The following is a 22,463-nucleotide window of genomic DNA, read 5'->3' as shown; positions in this document are numbered from 1 at the left end:
TACTTGGACGACGGGCTTCTCAGAGCATCGTCCAGTCTTCGCTGTCGGCAGGATCTACATTGGACGTTGAGTCTGGCCAGGGAGTTGGGACTTTTGGTCAGCCTAAAAGTCCCAACTGATCCCATCCCAGATTATTCTATATTTGGGGATGGAGATTCGCAGTCAAGCCCTGCTCGAAGTCCAACTAATGCTGAAACGAAACGTTTATTCAGTCAGGAGTTGGAACAGTCTCGTAGGGACTCTCTCATCCCTGGAGCAGTTTGTCTCACTAGGGAGACTACACCTTCTGCCTCTCCGGTTCCATCTAGCCTCTCACTGGAACTAGGACAAGACATTAGAGACGGTATCATTCCCAGTCTCCGAACCAGTAAAGGCATGCCTGAAATGGTGGGACAGCAATATCAGTCTGAGAGAGGGACTATCCCTAGCAGTCAAGAACCCAAACCACGTGTTGTCCTCAGACGCGTCGGATTTGGGTTGGGGTGCGACCCTGGACGGTCGGGAATGCTCGGGTCTGTGGACCTCAAGTCAGAAGAGCATGCACATCAACGGCAAGGAGCTATTAGCAGTCCACTTGGCCTTGATGATATTAGAAAGCTTCTTCGAAACTAAGTGGTAGAGGTCAACTCAGACAACACCACAGCTTTGGCGTACATCTCCAAGCAAGGAGGCACACACTCCTTCACGCTGCTCGAGATCGCAAGGGACCTTCTCTTATGGTCAAGAATTCGAGGCATCTCCCTGTTGACGAGATTCATCCAGGGGGACTTGAACGTCTTGGCAGACTGTCTCAGTCGGAGGGGTCAGGTGATACCCACGGAATGGACCCTCCACAAGGACGTGGGCAAGAGTCTTTGGGCTACTTGGGGTCAACCCACCATAGACCTCTTTGCCTCCTCGTTGACCAAAAGGTTACTAATCTATTGCTCTCCAGTCCTAGATACAGAAGCAATCTACATAGACGCGTTTCTACTGGATTGGTCTTTTCTGGACTTATATGCATTCCCACCATTCAAGATAGTCAACAAGGTACTGCAGAAGTTCGCCTCTCACGAAGGGACAAGGTTGACGTTGGTTGCTACCCTCTGGCCCGCGAGAGAGTGGTGCACCGAGGTACTTCAATGGCTGGTAGACTTTCCAAGAAGTCTTCCTCTAACGATAGATCTGTTACGTCAGCCCCACGTAAAGAATGTCCATCAAAGCCTCCTCGCTCTTCGTCTGACTTCCTTCAGACTATCGAAAGACTCTCAAGAGCTAGAGGCTTTTCGAAGGAGGCAGCCAGTGCGATTGCAAGAGCTAGGAGAGCTTCTACCATTAGAGTATACCAGTCGAAGTGGGAAGTCTTTCGAGACTGGTGCAAGTCAGCATCTGTGTCCTCGTCCAGTACCTCTGTAGCCCAAATCGCAGATTTTCTTTTACATCTGAGAAAGGTTCACTCCCTTTCAGCTCCCACGATTAAGGGCTACAGGAGCATGTTGGCTTCGGTCTTTCGACATAGAGGCTTAGATCTTTCCAACAATAAAGATCTACAAGATCTCCTTAAGTCTTTCGAGACCTCTAAGGAACGTCGTTTGGCAACTCCTGGATGGAACTTAGACGTGGTCCTAAGGTTCCTCATGTCAGACAGGTTTGAGCCATTACATTCAGCCTCCCTGAAGGATCTCACCCTCAAGACACTTTTCCTAGTGTGCTTGGCTTCGGCTAAAAGGGTCAGTGAACTTCATGCCTTCAGTAAGAACATCGGCTTTTCTACAGAAAAAATCCACTTGTTCACTTCAACTTGGTTTCCTGGCCAAAAATGAACTGCCTTCTCGTCCTTGGCCTAAATCTTTTGATATTCCTTGCTTATCAGAGATCGTAGGCAACGAACTGGAAAGAGTATTATGTCCTGTTAGAGCTCTTAAGTTCGATTTAGCTCGTATTAAGTCATTACGATGGAAATCTGAGGCATTATGGTGCTCAGTTAAGAAACCTTCATTGCCTATGTCAAAGAATGCTTTGTCATATTTTATCAGATTTTTTTTTAATACGAGAAGCTCATTCTCACTTGAATGAGAAAGACCGATGTTTGCTTAAGGTTAAGACGCACGAAGTTAGAGATATAGCAACCTCCGTGGCCTTCAAGCAAAATAAATCTCTGCAAAGTATTATGGACGCAACTTTTTGGAGAAGCAAGTCAGTGTTCGCGTCATTTTACTTAAAAGATGTCCAGACTCTTTACGAGGACTGCTACACACTGGGTCCATTCGTTGTAGCGAGTGCAGTAGTGGGTGAGGGTTCTACCACTATACTTCCCTAATTCCAATATCCTTTTAATCTGTCTCTTGAAATGTTTTTAATATTGTTTTATGGGTTGTTCGGAAGGCTAAGAAGCCTTTCGCATCCTGGTTGATTTGGCGGGTGGTCAAAGTCATTTCTTGAGAGCGCCCAGATTAGGGGTTTGATGAGGTCCTGTTGTATGGGTTGCAACCCTTGATACTTCAGCTCCTGGGAGTCTTTCAGCATCCTAAGAGGATCGCTGGGCTCCGTGAGGAAGACAGACTTACAAGGCAGAGTAATCGTCTAAGTCAACTTCCTTACCAGGTACCTATATATTTTGGTTTTGTTATATTGATAACTGTCAAAATGAAAAAACTCTTATCTTATACGCTGTAAACTTAATTAACTCTGGTCTCTACCCACCGCCTTGGGTGTGAATCAGCTATTATATATTCACCGGCTAAGTTAAATATTTAAAAATGATATTTTAATTATAAAATAAATTTTTGAATATACTTACCCGGTGAATATATAAATTAAATGACCCTCCCTTCCTCCCCAATAGAGACGCAGCGGGACGAGAAGAATTGAAGGGTTTGTTTACATGCAAGAGTGGTATCTGGCCGACAGTTGGCGCTGGTGGGCACACCCGCAACCTTTATAGCGATCGCTCGCGAGTTTTTTGAGTGTGTTTTCTGTCGAGCCACAGAGTTGCAGCTATTATATATTCACCGGGTAAGTATATTCAAAAATTTATTTTATAATTAAAATATCATTTTTCATAGCTATACAAACTGAAGTCCTTTAAATAGAATTTTCCACCTCAAACATCTCTCTCAGTCTTAGCCACTAATACAAAAGTGGCTATTTTATGTTAGGCACGTGGACGGAGCTTCCCCTTGCGCTACCTATCATAACTGCAGTAACTACCTTGTTAAAGGGTCAATGTCTGTTACAGTGCCACTAAAGACATATGGATCACTCCTATAGTAATTGATTTTCACTGGCTGCCTATTAAAGCTAGATTAGAGTTTAAGATATGTGCAGTAAATCGTCTAGTTATCCGAACCGGGAGGTCCAAAATATCTTTAAAATAAGGAAAGGACTCTGGTTTATATAGTTTGGAAATATACAATTTTTTTTTTAAATTTATTTAATTGACAACTACAGATATTATAATTTTTTAATACTTTGTTGTGATATAAATGTTATTTTTTAATTCCTGAATTTTGAAATTTCAGAGCCAGAGTTTGATTTTGGTGAAGCTCTTGCCCCATTCCAGCCTCTGGCTATGCGACCTGTCTACTGTCCTATTGATACAAGCTTAGATTTCACACAGGTAATGATAGGCAATAAAGAGTTGTTGGATATCAATGATATATTTCTAAAATGCTTTTTGATTTACCTTATTCTATTTGACATTTAAGAATGTTCTTATAGTATTACATTTCTTATAGCAAGGTTTTATACCATATCTTATAAGCTCTGGATCTCATGGAGTTATTTTATTTACTTAGCGGGCTATGATTTGCAGGCAAGGAAATTGATTAATGAATTGAAGCCTGGAAAGTTAGTTGTACCTGAGGTGTACCTGAGACCGCCAGCTATGGCTCCACATCGCACTGATCTTTCTCTGATATTGGTAAGTAGATACGATGTGGTTATTTAAATATTTTTCTGAAAACTGACCCATAAGGAAATACTGTTGAGTTTCCTGCAGAAATGATGGTTCGTATGATACAGTGAAGCATTCCCTTTAAGATTCTCTAAAGTTTATTTGGCCTTAGCTTGTTTGATATTCGTAACCGATTGTACTTTTAATGTTCAAGCTTCAATAACCAGCCTTCAATTAACAGTTTGCTCATTATTTTAGTTCAATTAAATTCTATGAACTGAATTTTGTTATTTTGGTTATCTAATTTCTGATAATGATAATACAGTACTGTGTTGTTTACCCAATTTCTTGTACGGTTTCCTTCTTGATGCTGAATGTGTAATTATTCTCCACTTTTTATTTTATTTAAATTTTGTTTGAATTTTAATATGGTAAACATCTTTACCAATACTCTTTCTCCATGGTTATTTGTACCTTTCTAGTGGTCCTTGTTTTTCTACTTTCCTATCTACTACTTTTCTGAGTTAATGCTCTACATGCTTCTTCCCTTCTCGTCCTCTTGCAAAGTCATCTCAATCTTGGAAATCTGTGTTTTCCAGACTCCAAATGTTACTTCTCTCATGATCATCTTCATTTGTCTTTTCCTAGACTTCAAGCATTACATCTCTCAGCAGCTTTGTTTATCACTTCAGCCAGGAATATTGGCAGTTTTTAATCACATCGCTTCAAAATCTCCATTTTATGGGTCTATGTCTCTGTTCTATAGTGAAATACTGTAGTGTCTTTAAACATGCCTTGGATATTTCCTGTCTACAAACTGGATACTTTTATGAACCCGTAGCTAAACAATTTAGACCACTTATCCAGCCTGTTGCAATTGCTAGTGACATCTAAATACAAGCTTCACAACTAAGTTTTATACATTGCTAAAGTAACAGTGTTCTATCTCTTTCAAGTCATGACCTCCCATCTTATGGTTCTATTCTTTACCATTGTCCTCATATATTTACGAAACCCCTTTACTTCAGTGACACCATCAGTTGTATTGCCTTCACCGCTATAATTCTCTTACAGTTTGCACAATCACTTCCTTGCCTGGTCTTTCTTCTTTGGTCCCATTATGGTCACCATATTTGTGGTTTGTCCTATATCAATATTTTGACCTTTCATATAGATTCAACTCTTGTATATTGTAGACTTATTATGACTTCTGTTTCTGACCCTACTATTAACAATGAGCCATGTCTGCAAACGTTGTTCTCTATTCTTTTCACCCAGATAATTATCGGTAAATCAGACCAATCTTTGAGAACATGTAACCAGAAGAATTTAGTCCTAATTCAACACTAACAATCATTCAAAATGGTGATACTAAATTGTTTGGCTCTAATCCATTATCCTGCATCTCTTTGTCAGTTTGGTGTGGGGTGAAGTAAGCAGCTTAGGTTGGTTAACCCTTTTACCCCCAAAGGACGTACTGGTACGTTTCACAAAACTCATCCCTTTACCCCCATGGACGTACCGGTACGTCCTTGCAAAAAAATGCTATAAATTTTTTTTTTTTTTCATATTTGTGATAATTTTTTGAGAAAATTCAGGCCTTTTCCAAGAGAATGAGACCAACCTGACCTCTCTATGACAAATATTAAGGCTGTTAGAGCAATTTAAAAAAATATACTGCAAAATGTGCTGGGGAAAAAATAACCCCTTGGGGGTTAAGGGTTGGAAATTTCCAAAGAGCCTGGGGGTAAAAGGGTTAATCTATAAGCTGTAGAGGTATGAAAATTGAAATCTTTTCCAGGGATCTAAGGGTGAATGAATGTCATTTCTCTAAAAGTTTTATATGTTCATTAATTTACAGGAAGAAACTCCACTAACATACAGTGAGTGTCAGGTTCTGAACCTTGGAATAAACAGGAGACTAGAAAATATGGGAGTGGCACCTGATTTAGCACTAGCTCTTAATCCCAGTACTATACGACCTGGATTAAACACTTCCACTGTCACTGCAGAACTTCATATAAAAGACAACAAATATACCCTGAAGGTACAGTACGGTATTTCTTTGTTTTTATCATGTAAAATTTATTATCAAATAATGTAAGCACTTGTTCATCTGATAGAAAAGTGTTCCTTTCTCATCATGCCAGAAAGATCAAGTCCTGAATCACCAATTAGAGATTGAATGATAGCTGGAATCACCAGTTAGTGATTTAATGATAGCTGGGTGAACAGGATTCGCATTTCTCGTTCCAAGAAACATCTCTATTACTCTTTTACTTGCAGTGTAAAGAGTTAGGAGTAGGTCTCTATGGGATTTACATCCAGTTGGTTGAGCTTGAAGTGGGTCATGCCCTGTAATAAGTTGATATTTGTATCAAAGTAACATAAAACTTACCATAATAGCTTTGTACATTTAAGAAGTCATAGTTGAACTAAAACCAGCTAATGCTTAAGGTTGAGAAAATATATGCTAGATTGCAATTATCAGGTTAGTACAACATATTTTACAATGAAGCCAGTCTGGGTGAGCAGGTCTCCTCATTGTGTACATCAGTACCCTACAGTAAGCTGGTAGGGTATCAATCACACTACATCTTCGAGGTGATATGGAGCTTGCTAGCCAACTAATATCTTCGGGATTGGGTATTAATTATGAGCTTGTTGTAACAACTACTGCTCTTTGCAGCATGGTTAGACCATGCTCAACAGGGCTAACAGATTATAGAAGAGGTACAGCACTAGCCAATAGAGTTGCAATGCAGCTGGTAAAGGTTGATCAACTGCAGAAATGAAAAACATTTAGAATATCACAAAAATATAAAAATAGTAGCAAAACTGCACATATCACAAAGCAGCTTACACACAACACTAAATACAGGATAACAAAATGTAGAATGCAATTGATACAAAAAATAAAAACACCACTCATCTTTCTATTTACCTTAGCACTTTCCCCAATTTTTGTGGGGTAACCAACATAAAAAAAGAACAAAAGGTGATTTTTCTTCTCTAGAGCAGAGTAATAAAAACTGAACTTTGAAATTCATCCATAATGAACTTTGTTAAAAAACGTATCTCGTAGTCATTAAGTAGGTTGTAACTTATTATTATTATTATTATTATTATTATTATTATTATTATTATTATTATTATTACTTGCTAAGCTACAACCCTAGTTGGAAAAGCAGGATGCTATAAGCCCATGGGCCCCAAAAGGGGAAATAGCCCAGTGAGGGATGGAAACAAAGAAAAATAAAATATTTTAAGAACAGTAACAACATTAAGATGAATATTTCCTTTATATATATATATATATATATATATATATATATATATATATATATATATATATATATATATATATATATACAGTAGGGTCCCGAATTAAGCGTGTTCGAATTACACGATTCCCCTTTTCCGCGATCGCTATTTTTCAAAAATAAATTTTCTGTATCTGCGAGGCTGTTCAAAGTTCGCGAGTCAAGCACTACAAAATGTATCAAATCTATTGTCTTTTTAAGTATATTGGTAGCCCTAAATACGGTGATTTATAATAAATGTTACAAAACAATATTAACATTACATTTCATTAACATTACATTTCATCAACATAATTTCATAATGAATAGCCTATTTAAGGATAAAATTCCACATCAACAATGAAATCAACTGTTAACTGTGCGAGTCCAGCTGACAAAATGTAAACAAAAATGTGGTTACGTTTTCGGCAATCTTTATCTTTCTCCAACCTTACGATAATTGTAATGGTAGTGTTAATGATGGTATATTAAAGCATTATTTTTGTTTAGTACAGTATATTTAAAAGCCTTATTTTTCCCTCTGGGCGTTCAAGGTTTTCACGAGTAGACTGGGTTCGTTTATCGGCAGTGAATAGCCTAAACTTCGGTAACGAGTCGTCAATATTTTGTCATATTTTAAACAGTATACATTTGATTTGCAAACATTGGTTTTGTAGAGTAGACGGTAAAATAAAATCGAGAGAGAGAGAGAGAGAGAGAGAGAGAGAGAGAGAGAGAGATTTGATGGCAGAAATCCCTCTCTCTCTCTCTCTCTCTCTCTCTCTCTCTCTCTCTCTCTCTCTCTCTCTCTCTCTCTCCGTAAGAAATAAAACCATAGTTCACATATGGCAACTTGAGTTTAAGAATGAAATTAACATGAATATTGTTAGTTGTGGTGATCAATTCCTCGCTTCAGGGGGTACACGAAACAAAAACACGACATTCAATTACAACAGCTGATTCTCTCTCTCTCTCTCTATACAATACTTACAAATAGATGAAGAAACCAAAATCGGTTTTCTTGAAGTGTCAATTAAATACAAAACGAAAAAATTATACCGTGTATACATCCATTTCAATCATAGCTTAAAATACGGTGACCGATTTCGTCCGCAAACCACTATTTTTTAGGAAACACCATTCTATTCCAGAAAATTTTTACTCTTTAAATGTCAATTGCGCTATAATAAAACATGTACTTATGTTGTTAAATTTCGGGTGTGTTTTAAAAATCGAGTATTGCTAACTTATTTTTGTTTTACTTTTGGCTGTGATCACATCAGCTGATGTCTAGCTTCCGCGCGAATACAATAACAAAGAATTGTTTACACCATTTCTTAACTTATTCAAACCATCTATACAGTTAATATTACATAAACACCAATGTGTTATAACCTATCATATTTATTGTTTAGTACTTTAAAACCATCCCTCTCTCTCTCTCTCTCTCTCTCTCTCTCTCTCTCTCTCTCTCTCTCTCTCTCTCTCTCTCTCTCTCTCACATCGAACGTTATAGCGGTAACCTAATTGTTCGGTGACTTTAAAAATAGGCCTAGTACTTTCTTCTTTTACCTTTTTTGCATATGGATCCATAATTGAGGTGGGTAGAAGTTGACTTATAACTGAAGTTAGGAAAAGTATTTTGGATATGGAAAGGACAATTATCTTTCGTAACAGTTTAGAATTATCGTAAGTTATCACTCTGTCATTAGCGGCAGTTTGCTATTGTGGATTAAACGCATAAGGAAAAAAAAATTTCCAGCTTTGCTACGAATTTAGGAATTTATATGGATACGGTAAGTAAAATATTTGTAATAACAATGTTTACTAAATGTTTGTAATATCATTAGTTATGACTTAGATCATGTGTGTTTAATGCATTCGTTTGTTTATTATGATCGAAGATGGAGCGTAAACAAATGGAAGGTTTCCGTTTCAGGCGGCATCATAAAGAAAAACATTTCATAAATGGCATTCATTTCATTTATTTGAAAGTTCTAATAAAAAATAATTAGAACATTGGTAATAACAAATTCAACATATAATCTATACTTGGTAAAATTGCTGTCAATTCAAAAACACAGATGTATAAATGCGTCTGTTTCTTCGTTGTGATCAGAGATAAACGTAAACAAAACATTGGTTGTCGTTTTCTATTGTGCTTTTTAGCGTGTTTAGGAAACGCATGATATAAAATCGCCTTTATTTTGATAATTCTGGATTTTCAATCATACAACAAGCTAGTCTATAGAGTGATGGTTTTGCTATTCACCAGTTGTATTATACAATAGATATGACAAACCTTAAAATTTGTCTGTATTTTGGGTTGTGTTATAACGGGAAATATATGGTGTTTACACCTATCCTGGTTGTAATTTTAACCATTTTTCAAGTTATTAGAACTTTAAAGTATATTAAATGTTTTATTTATTTACAAGAACAATTTGATATTATAAAGAAATACAGTATAGTACAAGGAAAGTATTGGAAATGGGTAGTAAACACATTTGAATAGGCAAATTTCTGGTTGCCATGGCCGCAATGGAATTATTTCTGTTAGTTGTGTGTTTCGAAATTCGCGATTTTCCATTTACACGAGGTCATTAATCGACCAAATTCTCGCATAATTCGGGACCCTACTGTATATATATATATATATATATATATATATATATATATATATATATATATATATTATTATGTGACGAACCACTGTGCAAACAATTACCCCTTTATAATGGGCGGTAGTTCTCTTCACACAACAAAATAGAAGTCATATGGGTAGACTTCCAAATTCACTTGTTTCTTATTACGAGTGTATAAGATTGTTGATTATGATCAAATGTATCTTCTTAAAGCTGGTTGCAGACAACAGAAGCACCAATAGCAGGATAATTGGAGGACAGGAACAATAAACTATGTTATAAACAAAACTTTAATCTTACGTTAAACAAAACAATGAAAAAGCACTTCAAAACAACAATAATAAGCAATGCAAAGTGAATGGGTGAGTAAGGTAGATGAATTTCGTGGTGAGAACAATGTATTCTAACAAAACAATAAATTTGGGGGTTACCTTATAACATGTAAGGTAAGAAAACAGGGATGATTTACAGCAGGAAGGAGAGTGTAAACAAAAGATAATGAGAAAAATGGAATGAAGATGGCGCTGAAATAAGGTGATGTATTCACAAAGAAAATGGAAAAATATACTTTAGACAAATCTGATATGTTAGCATATGTACAACATATGGGGATATCAGTCCCCCCTTGTTTTTGTTTTTTTCCATTTCCCGAGGATCAACCGAGGTTATCCTTGATAATGAGTCTGCCACAATATTTTCTCGTCCTGATATGGCGATTACTTGGATATTATGTGCAGATAGTATGTATGACCATCTTAAAAGTTTAGGGTCGAGAGTAGTGGACCTATGGAGATGCGACAGAGGAGAGTGGTCGCTGTAGACGTAGATCGTGTCTTGTCCATCAACATAGATCTCGTATCTCTGGATGGTAGCTACGATGGCGAATAGTTCTTTCTCCACAGTGGGCCAATTTAGTTGGGAACCCATAAATCGTCCACTGGAATAAGAGACTGGTAACAGATCAGCTAGTGGGGGCAGGTTTCCTGTTATGGCTGTTATTGGAGCAGGATGCTGTAATAAAATGCCCCCATATCCAAGATCACTAGCGTCTGTTTGGAGATAGAATGGTTTGGTGAGGTTAGGTGCCATTAATATAGGAGGAGATGACAAGTAAGTTTTTAGCTGGTTAAATATTTGATCATGTTGCTGGCTCCAAGAAAAATTTACTTTTGAAGAAGTTAAAGCAAATAGTGGTCCTGTGAACGGTGAGAAATTTGGACTGAACTTAGAGTAATATCCTACCATACCTAGAAATCTTTTTAATTCCTGTTTGGTAGTTGGAACAGGATAAAAAGTTATGGCGCTAATATTTGCATCATGGGGTAATACTTTACCACTGCCAACTCGATGACCAAGGTAAGATACCTGACCTTTGCAAAAATTACTTTTTGCTAAGTTGATCGTTAATCCATGTTGTTTCAACCTTGAGAAAACTTCTTTTATTTTTTGAATGTGGTTTATCCATGTGTCAGAGGCAATAATGATGTCATCTAAATATACAAATACTTTTTCCAAGTCCTGTAAAATTAAAGACATTACTCTTTGAAAGGTGGCAGGTGCGTTGGCTAATCCGAATGGCATTACGTTATAACTAAATAAGCCAAATGGAGTGATAAATGAAGAAATTTCCTTTGCCGTTTCTGTTAATTTAATTTGGTAATAACCCTTCAACAAATCTATTTGGGTTAAGTAGGTCGAATTACTTACTTGGTCAATGATATCTTGTATTCTTGGTAGAGGATACGAATCTTTAATTGTTAAATTATTAATCTTCCTGTAATCGGTACAAAGACGAAATTTACCATTTTTCTTTCCTACTAGGAGACATGGGGAAGCCCATGGTGACGCACTGGGTTCTGCCAATCCTTCTCTTACTAAGTAGTTCACTTCTTCTTTCATGATACCCAATTTCTTCTGTGATGTTCGATAGAAAGCTTGTTTAATGGGTGCAGCACCTGGTTGTAGTTTGATGTCATGATCTAGCATGGTGCATCTGCCTGGTTTATCTGAAGTTATACTAGGAAATTCATGGAATAAAGCTACTAAAGATTTACATTTTGATGCATATAAGGGTTTTAGATAGTCTGATAAGTTTTCCAAGATCTTTGAGTTTTGAGAATCCTGCCAAGATGCAGTTATTGGATCATCTGTAAATTGATCCATAGTACAATCTATGTATGGTATGGCACTAGTAATCATTACCGTTTTATTTTCAGCTGTTGAGGGAGACAAATAAGCCTTTAAGAGGTTTATGTGGACTAATTGAGTAGACTTACGCTTATCTGGAGTGGCGATTATATAGTTGGTTGGCGAGATACGTTGAGTGATGGTATAAGGTCCCTGGTATTTCTCTCGTAGGGGAGAGCCTGCAAGCGGATGGTATAGCAGCACTGCATCTCCTACTTTGAAACTTCTGGTTTTAGCCTTTTTATCATAGTTAATCTTCATCTTCTCTTGAGCTGTTATCAAGTTAGTTTTGGCAATGGAGTGAAGATCTGAAAGTTTCTTGTTGAGTTCTGAAATATATTGGGAAAGAGGTACCTCATTATCTCCCAACTTCAGGATGCGTTCTTTGACTGAACTGAGGATAGTTCGTGGCCGTCGACCGAAGAGTAGTTCAAAAGGTGACATACCAGTAGACTGATTTCGAACTCCTCGTATGATGTACATGATCAATTCCAAATCGCAATCCCACTCGTTACCTGAACTATGGATGTATTTCCGGAGAAGATTTTTAATGGTCTGGTGAGTGCGTTCTAATGCTCCATTGGTCTGTGGATGGTAAGCTGAGGATGAGACTTGGGTTATATGGTAATCTTTCATAGCTGTTTTAAAAGCATGACTCATGAAATTGGTTCCTTGATCACATTGTAGTTCAGTTGGAAATCCTACAACAGTAAATATGGACACTAGTGACTTTAGGATGTTCTTGGCTGAAATGTTTCTGAAAGGTACTGCAAATGGATAACGCGTAGTTGGGCATAAGGCCGTAAGCAAGTATTCATGTCCCCTTTTTGTCTTAGGCAAAGGGCCTACACAATCTACTATGATCTTACTGAAAGGTTCTTTAGGCACAAGTATAGGTTTTAAGGGTGCAACTGGTACTTTTACATTAGGACTACTTACTTTTTGACATGTAGTACATGTTTTTACGTACTCTTTAATGTCATTCTTCATGTTTGGCCAATAAAAGTCTTGACTGATGCGTTCATATGTTTTAGTGATACCAAGATGAGAGTCAGCAGAGTGAGACAATTCTAGGATCAGAGGTCTTATATCCTTAGGAACAACTACCTGGAATAGATCCTTCCAGGTTTCTAGATGACTGATCTTGCTGGACCTGAATTTTCTCATTAGTACATCATTATTAATATAAAAATAAGAACACTTGTTGGTATCCTTTGGTTTCACTTGGTTGAAACACTGCTGTAGAGTGACATCTTTCCTTTGTTGATAGCTAAAGGAATCAGGTTGGATCTTATATGTACTCATCAACTCGTTGAAATCCATAGGTTCAGAGACTGGCAACGGGTTTGATGATGATTCAGTAGGGGTGTCCTTTTTCCTGCTTCGTGTCACTGCTAAGCATTCCTCCTGTACAACATCACCTGGAGATACTGCTATTAAGTTTGTTAAGACAACAGAGTTAGCTATGTCATTACCCAGGATTACATCTACATTCTTGCATGGTAACAGTTCTGGATTTACAGCTACTTCAGTAGTTCCAGAGAAATAAGGACAATGAAGGTTTACATTAATGAGAGGCAACATAGACTTACTGGTTAAGTCATTAACTGCAACATACCTGTGAGTTTCACCTTTAGGTCGTATTACTTTAGGAGAGACGATCGTTTGAGAGGATCCAGTGTCTCTGAGTATGGTTACAGGTTTACCATTTATTTTGCCTGAGCAAGTGAAGGGTGCAAACGCTTGGGACTCGTGTGATGCACAATGGAAGGTCTTTTTCTTCTCCACCTTAGGTTTTGGTTCCTGTTTGGGCAGATTCATTTGCTTGGGAGAGAATTGAGGGGGATTAGGTTTTCTCTTTAAGTATGAAGCTGCACAATGTGGATCAGGACATTCTGAAATATGATGTCCTTCTTGTTTGCAGTATGTACAAGTTTCCCTAGGTCTAGTTTCTCTATATGGGGTTTTACCTACTTTATGAATAAGAGCATAGTCATCTGCCTTTAAAGCGGCTTTCTTAGGGTCAGATTCATTCTGCTCCCTTAGATACACATTAATGCTACCTGGTATTTTCCTTAAGAACTCCTCCATTACTATTAAATCTTTCAACTGCTCGAAAGTTTTGACATCTACTTTGTCTACCCACTTCTGAAACTGTTTAATCTTTCCATTCATAAATTCTAAAAAGGTCTGCTGAACTTGCTTCTGACTATTACGAAATATTTGCCTATAACCTTCCGCAGTAATAGAATAAGCATCAAGGATTGCCTGTTTAATTATGAAATAATCATGTTCCTCTAACATAGTGGCACATACAGATAATGCTTTACCTTTAAATGAGTTCCGGATGATCAAATACCATTTGTCCTGAGGCCAATTGAGATTCTTGGCTGTGTCTTCGAACACAGAAAAGTAGTTATCAGGTTCCCGTTCTTCAAATGTGGGCAGCAATTTCTGCACCTTGCCCACATCAAAGGGTTCAGGAATTAGCTTACCTTCTTCCTTTTCTTTCAGTCTTATAAATGCCAGATCCCGTTCTGTTACTGTGGCCGCTTCTCTCTCAATCTGCAGCCTAACACGGAGAGCGTTGTTTTTCTGTTCACTTGCTTTTTCTTGTTGCTCCAAAGCAGTTTCCACCTTGATACGTTCTAGGGAAGCAGCGGCAGCAGCCTTGCGCTCAGCAGCAGCGGCTTTCCTCTCTTCTAACTCAGCGGCGGCAGTTGCGGCTCGTTCAGCAGCAGCGGCTCTTTCTCGTTCTACCAGAGTTGCGGCAGTTGCAGCTCTTTCAGCAGCAGCGGCTTTCCTCTCTTCTACCTCAGCGGCGGCAGTTGCGGCTCGTTCAGCAGCAGCGGCTTTCCTTTCTTCTACCTCAGCGGCGGCAGTTGCGGCTTGCATCTTCATCTTTTCCAACTCCAGCTGTAGACTTAGTTTATCCAAGTCACCATTTGGATTGGTAACTGTTAGAGCTCGAACGTCAGCCAATTCTTCTTCTGGAACAATATCTTCATCTACAAGGAAGTTCAAAATATGACTGAGAATTACACATTTTACGGCAGTTGCGGGAACCTGTACATCATAATGGCGAGCTAGATTCTTTAGGTCAGTTTTTGTGGCAACTGTGAGAGATTCCACATGATCCCGTGGTGATACAATAAATTGTTGCAAGTTGAAAGGCATTTTGAATGTCGCCCGTGGCGCAAGATAAGTACAAACTAAAATAAATATCCAAACTTTACAAGAATAAGTATAAGATCATACGATCGCAAAATAACAATCTTTCGATCACAGAAATACAAAATAGCGATCACAAAATTACAAGATCGAGAGATCACAAAATTACAAAATTATATGATTAGATTACCTTACACAAAAATAGCTTAAATACAAAATTAAGTCTCGCGAAACTTACGATAATACTATTAAAACTTTTATTCACAGTTAACGACTGAACAATTATTTCTTTATACTCGAGATCTTGAGCACGCGGCTAACTACTTCATAATTACTCAAACGACACGCTTAACATCACAAACTTTTACAACAATTTTACCGAATCGGTAAACAAGGCTTTAAAACGCAAAGGTTTTTTTACTTTAAACATACCTAATTAGCACGTTCTAGTTTACATTTCATTTTAATTTATACCAGCTTAATACGATAACTTTTCAATGTTACATTTTAATTTATATAAATACTATATTATTCTCGTTATGATAAAGAATCTAGTTAATAGTCAACACTTAGTTTAAAGTAATTGATTATCAGAATAATGCACAAACTGGACAAAATACGTAGTATGCGCTTTATAGATATAACAGGAGTAATTTAACACAAGTATCTAAATATTCATTTACCGACACGTAAATGTTATTTGTACACCAAAATAGTACTTTTAACACCAAACAATATAAAAGTTAATTTCCTGACTAGAAATAACGATTGGAATTACGAAAATCTCCGAAATTGGAAATTGGCTAATTTCACTTACGAAATTCATATAACAAAATAAATCACTTCATAATGAAATAGAGATGGAGGAAATTTCACTTATAATGAAACTTAATTTAGTAAATCACATATAATGAAATTTGACTTGATTTCCTAAATATCACTTTTGAATGGCGATTTTAAGAAATGGCAAAATCTTAAGGCTTCAGATTTTTTTTTATGAGAAATCTCTGGGATACGAGATTTGAGTAGGCGAAACTTTAAAAGCTACCTACTGGGGGTATCTTCAATTAATAAGGGTGGTTTAGAAGCTGGACAATCAGCATACCTAAGTCTTAACTATATTAAGCGTGACTTGTTCCTCTTACAACCAAATGACTACCCAGACATATATTATACATAAATGTCTAATGAGAGGGAGACGAGACATCTACCTTACCTTGGAATTATTACTGTCGTCCTTTATCCTTGGTACGCCACAACACAACACTCGATACTGTTCATAATCACTGGAACTGTTCTTTCACGATTCAATCACTTGATATAAATATGATGAATCATATCACACATCAGATCGCACATCAGATCCCGGACAGGCCCCCAACTATTATGTGACGAACCACTGTGCAAACAATTACCCCTTTATAATGGGCGGTAGTTCTCTTCACACAACAAAATAGAAGTCATATGGGTAGACTTCCAAATTCACTTGTTTCTTATTACGAGTGTATAAGATTGTTGATTATGATCAAATGTATCTTCTTAAAGCTGGTTGCAGACAACAGAAGCACCAATAGCAGGATAATTGGAGGACAGGAACAATAAACTATGTTATAAACAAAACTTTAATCTTACGTTAAACAAAACAATGAAAAAGCACTTCAAAACAACAATAATAAGCAATGCAAAGTGAATGGGTGAGTAAGGTAGATGAATTTCGTGGTGAGAACAATGTATTCTAACAAAACAATAAATTTGGGGGTTACCTTATAACATGTAAGGTAAGAAAACAGGGATGATTTACAGCAGGAAGGAGAGTGTAAACAAAAGATAATGAGAAGAATGGAATGAAGATGGCGCTGAAATAAGGTGATGTATTCACAAAGAAAATGGAAAAATATACTTTAGACAAATCTGATATGTTAGCATATGTACAACATATGGGGATATCACAATATATATATATATATATATATATATATATATATATATATATATATATATATATATATATATATATATATATATATATATATAAAAGAAACGGAAGGGAAACAAGATAGAATACTGTGCTCACGTGTACCCTCAAGCAAGAGAACTTTAACTCAAGACAGTGGAAGACCATGGTACAGAGGCTATGGTACTACCCAAAACTAGAGAACAATGGTTTGATTTTGGAGTGTCCTTCTCCTAGAAGAGCTGGTTACCATAGCTTAAAGAGTCTCTTCTACCCTTACCAAGAGGAAAGTGGCCACTGAACAATTACAGTGCTGTAGTTAACCCCTTGGGTGAAGAATTGTTTGGTAATCTCAGTTTTGTCAGGTGTGTGAGGATAGGAGAACATGTAAAGAATAGGCCATACTATTCGGTGTATGTGTAGGCAAAGGGAAAATGAACCGTAACCAGAGAGGAGGATCCAATGTAGTATTATCTGGCCAGTCAAAGGACCCCATAACTCTCTAGCGGTAGTATCCTCGTTTATAAAAGGGAAGCGTGAACATGAAAAATACATAAAGTATGCAAGACGCTGATCATGAGCAAGAATTAATAGTAGGTACTGAGTGGTTTAATGATTACAGGTACAACCAATGCTAATCATACATGGAAATAAAGAAGATTGTACTTCAAGCTGATTTGGTGAAATAAAAAGTAAAAAGGCTAAAGGAAAATGGTGATTAACAATGAAACAGGAAGAATAAGAATTAGTTATTCTTGATGAATGTTAATGTCTCTACATTATGTGTGTCAAGTAAAAAACTGTTAACCAGCTCTACAAACTCAAACAGCAAGGAGTGTAGTCAGTTTGTACTTGAGGTTTCAGGTGGCATATGCATGAAGGAAAATTCTTTTTGTTTTGTGAGTAAACGACTGAGACTAAGACATTCGAGACTGCAAATATGGGCAATACTTTAGTATATGACCGATGTGGTTGGGATGAAAAAAAAAATACTTTTAAAGTTATTAGACATTTTAACTAAACACTGCAGTAATCATTATTGAGCAATATATTAAGACGATTTTGTGTTAGAGTAGAGAAGCTATTTCAAGTTGATACATTTTGATTAACAAAATAATTAAACTAACATTCCCATATGAGGAATGCATTAAAATCGTGCAGTAGGTGCTTACGAAAGAAAACTTGGAAATTGAGTTATGTTAACATTTTAATTTCATTTACAGCCTTTAGAAGACAGTGATGATGAAATGCCCACAAAATATCCTCAGTGTTACCCATATGGTAACCTATGTGTGGATGACTTGGTTCAAAGGCTAGCACAAGCTGGACTCACAGATGCAAAAGTCGAGGAGCTACCTGGTGTTTACATCATAACTTTGGTAAGTAAATGAGAAAATAAAGTTTTCAATATTAATCTTACCCGATGATCATGTAGCTGTCAACTCTGTTGCCCGACAGAAATCTACGGTCGGGATACGCCAGCGATCGCTATACAGGTGGGGGTGTACACAACAGCGCCATCTGTGAGCAGGTACTCAAGTACTTCTTGTCAACAAGAACTCAATTTTTCCTCTGTCGTGCCACCGGCTAGACCTACTGGGATACGCTGTTGATTCTGGAGTTATTGCTCACGATTTGGTGATGTATTTTCTCTAGAGTTTAGCCTTCGCTATTCAGGAAGCTTTATCTTTAGCTTAGCAAGCTTTTGGAATTAATTCTGGTCTGCTACTTATACACCAGTGCTGTATGTCCTCACGCTCCTGTTGTGGTTGACAGTTCAGTTTTTGACAGTTCACAGACTGTCAAGCAGTTCATAACGTTGCCTTCTGGTCTGCTGCTTTTGCACCAGTGAAACCCTCTCTGAGAGAACTTAGCTTTTCTCGGATATGGTTCCTGTAGATGAGAAAGTGCTGTTCTCCCTCCTTCTGATATTCCCTTGAGGACTCTGTCATTTGGAGAGGAGCCTTAAGCTGCTTAGCCTCCTATGGACTTTTATTTAAGCATAACATGCTTCCAGGGAGGGTAAATGGTTCCGCTTCAGTCGCTAACCCCGTCTGTTGCCACACCTGCTCCCATAGACCTTGAGCTTTGTTGCAAGACATGCAGTCCAAGCTTAGTCCTTGATAGAGGATTTCTTTTTACGGAGTCAGTGTGTCTCTGGGAAGACGTTCAACAACCAGCAGAGGTGACTTGTTGTGACGCGGTGCGGCAACCTCGGCAACCCGATAAAGAGTTGTCTGTACTACCCAGACAGTCTAGACAGTTTCGGGTTATCGCTGTACTTCCTCGCTTCCCCAGGGTTGACAGTTCACAGACTGTGCAGCAGTACCATGATCTTGTGTCCGGCTCCATCAGACGACTGGCTTTTAAGAGCTCCCACAAGTCGTCGCTGTCTGGAGAATCTCAGATGGACTATGGATCTGACCAAGGAACTGGGCCTCCTGGTCAATTTAGAGAAGTCCCAGCTCGTCCCATCCCAGACCTTTGTCTACCTGGGTATGGAGATTCAGAGTCGAGTTTTTCGGGCTTTTCCGTCGGCCCCAAGGATCAACCAAGCCCTAGAATGCATCCAGAGCATGCTGAGAAGGAATCGATGCTCAGTCAGGCAGTGGATGAGTCTAACAGGGACACTTTCATCGCTGGCCCTGTTCATCGAGTTAGGGAGACTCCACCTCCGCCCCCTTCAGTATCATCTAGCTGCTCACTGGATAAAGGACATGACGCTAGAGACGGTCTCAGTTCCTGTTTCCGAAGAGATGAGGTCTACTCTAACGTGGTGGAAGAACAGCTTTCTTCTCAAGGAAGGTCTACCTTTGGCTGTTCAGAACCCCGACCGCCGTCTCTTCTCGGACGCATCAGACACGGGCTGGGGTGCGACATTGGACGGACAGGAATGCTCGGGAACATGGAATCAGGAGCAAAGGACACTTCACATCAATTGCAAGGAGTTGTTGGCGGTTCATCTGGCCTTGATAAACTTCAAGTCCCTCCAGCTAAACAAGGTGGTGGAGGTGGACTCCGACAACACCACAGCCTTGGCTTACATCTCCAAGCAGGGAGGGACTCATTCGAGGAAGTTGTTCTAGATCGCAAGGGACCTCCTCATCTGGTCAAAAGATCGAAAGCTCACGCTGGGAACGAGGTTCATTCAGGGCGATATGAATGTCATGGCAGATCGCCTCAGCCGGAAGGGTCAGGTCATCCCCACAGAGTGGACCCTTCACAAGAATGTTTGCAGCAGACTTTGGGCCCTGTGGGGTCAGCCAACCATAGATCTGTTCGCTACCTCGATGACCTAGAGGCTCCCGTTGTATTGTTCTCCGATTCCAGACCCAGCAGCAGTTCACGTGGATGCTTTTCTGCTGGATTGGTCCCATCTCGACCTGTATGCATTCCCGCCGTTCAAGATTGTCAACAGGGTACTTCAGAAGTTCGCCTCTCACAAAGGGACACGGCTGACGTTGGTTGCTCCCCTCTGGCCCGCGAGAGAATGGTTCACAGAGGTACTGCAATGGCTGGTCGACATTCCCAGGACTCTTCCTCTAAGAGTGGACCTTCTACGTCAACCTCACGTAAAGAAGGTACACCCAAACCTCCACGCTCTTCGTCTGACTGCCTTCAGACTATCGAAAGACTCTCAAGAGCTAGAGGCTTTTCGAAGGAGGCAGCCAGAGCGATTGCCAGAGCAAGGAGGACATCCACTCTCAGAGTCTATCAGTCTAAATGGGAAGTCTTTCGAAGCTGGTGCAAGGCCAATGCAGTTTCCTCAACCAGTACCACTGTAACCCAGATTGCTGACTTCCTGTTACATCTAAGGAACGTAAGATCCCTTTCAGCTCCTACGATCAAGGGTTACAGAAGTATGTTGGCAGCGGTTTTCCGCCACAGAGGCTTGGATCTTTCCACCAACAAAGATCTACAGGACCTCCTTAGGTCTTTTGAGACCTCAAAGGAACGTCGGTTGTCCACTCCAGGCTGGAATCTAGTCGTGGTCCTAAGGTTCCTTATGTCATCAAGATTTGAACCTCTCCAATCAGCCTCTTTTAAGGACCTCACATTAAAAACTCTTTTCCTCGTGTGCTTGGCAACAGCTAAAAGAGTAAGTGAGATCCACGCCTTCAGCAGGAACATAGTTTTCACATCTGAAACGGCTACATGTTCCTTGCAGCTCGGTTTTTTGCTAAAAACGAGCTTCCTTCACGTCCTTGGCCTAAGTCGTTCGAGATCACAAGCCTGTCCAACTTGGTGGGGAACGAACTGGAGAGAGTACTTTGCCCAGTTAGAGCTCTTAGGTACTATCTACTAAAAAGGTCAAAACCTTTACGAGGACAATCAGAAGCCTTATGGTGTGCTATCAAGAAGCCTTCTCTTCCAATGTCTAAGAACTCAGTTTCTTACTACATCAGGCTTCTGATTAGGGAAGCACATTCTCATCTGAAGGAAGAAGACCTTGCTTTGCTGAAGGTAAGGACACATGAAGTGAGAGCTGTGGCTACTTCAGTGGCCTTCAAACAGAACCGTTCTCTGCAGAGTGTTATGGATGCAACCTATTGGAGAAGCAAGTCAGTGTTCGCATCATTCTATCTCAAAGATGTCCAGTCTCTTTACGAGAACTGCTACACCCTGGGACCATTCGTAGCAGCGAGTGCAGTAGTAGGTGAGGGCTCAGCCACTACATTCCCATAATCCCATAACCTTTTTAACCTTTCTCTTGAATACTTTTTATGGGTTGTACGGTCGGCTAAGAAGCCTTCCGCATCCTTGTTGATTTGGCGGGTGGTCAATTCTTTCTTGAGAAGCGCCGAGGTTAGAGGTTGTGATGAGGTCCTTTAGTATGGGTTGCAGCCCTTTATACTTCAGCACCTAAGAGTCGTTCAGCATCCTAAGAGGACCGCTACGCTCAGTAAGGAAGACGTACTTAATAAAGGCAGAGTAATGGTTCAAGTCGTCTTCCTTACCAGGTACTTATTTATTTTATGTTATTTTTGAATAACTAATAAAATGAAATACGGGATACTTAGCTTCTTTGTTAACATGTATGCTGGTCTCCACCCACCACCCTGGGTGTGAATCAGCTACATGATCATCGGGTAAGATTAATATTGAAAAATTTTTGGGCTCAAGCCATGTCGTCCTGATGGAAGTTCCTTAAAGGCAGCTTCCTAGGGTATATTACAACTACAGCGATATTCCCAGAGAATTTACCTTCAGGTACCCAGAATTCTAACTCCTGGAGCGAGTATCCCTAAGAAAGACCTTAGGGATATCGTAAATATCAGTGGACGTATTCTTGACACGCCTCATAGCAATCTATACCCCGAATAGAGTTA

At 38.9% G+C, this 22,463-nt stretch overlaps 1 protein-coding gene across 1 annotated transcript in view; it reads left to right on the top strand.

Moving 5' to 3' along the window:
* Positions 1-22,463, top strand: part of IntS9 (integrator complex subunit 9) — a 107,841-nt gene that overhangs the window by 67,377 nt on the left and 18,001 nt on the right. The window contains exons 10-13 of the mRNA XM_068388085.1: positions 3,501-3,598; positions 3,794-3,901; positions 5,736-5,921; positions 18,357-18,512. Of these exons, the coding sequence (XP_068244186.1) occupies positions 3,501-3,598; positions 3,794-3,901; positions 5,736-5,921; positions 18,357-18,512 (548 nt within the window). The remainder of the gene's footprint in view (positions 1-3,500; positions 3,599-3,793; positions 3,902-5,735; positions 5,922-18,356; positions 18,513-22,463) is intronic.

Source organism: Palaemon carinicauda, chromosome 15 (genome assembly GCF_036898095.1).
Source record: "Palaemon carinicauda isolate YSFRI2023 chromosome 15, ASM3689809v2, whole genome shotgun sequence".
In the NCBI taxonomy this organism is placed as follows: domain Eukaryota; kingdom Metazoa; phylum Arthropoda; class Malacostraca; order Decapoda; family Palaemonidae; genus Palaemon; species Palaemon carinicauda.
The sequence above is the reverse complement of the archived record's forward strand: the minus strand, read 5'-3'. Positions and strand labels throughout refer to the sequence as shown.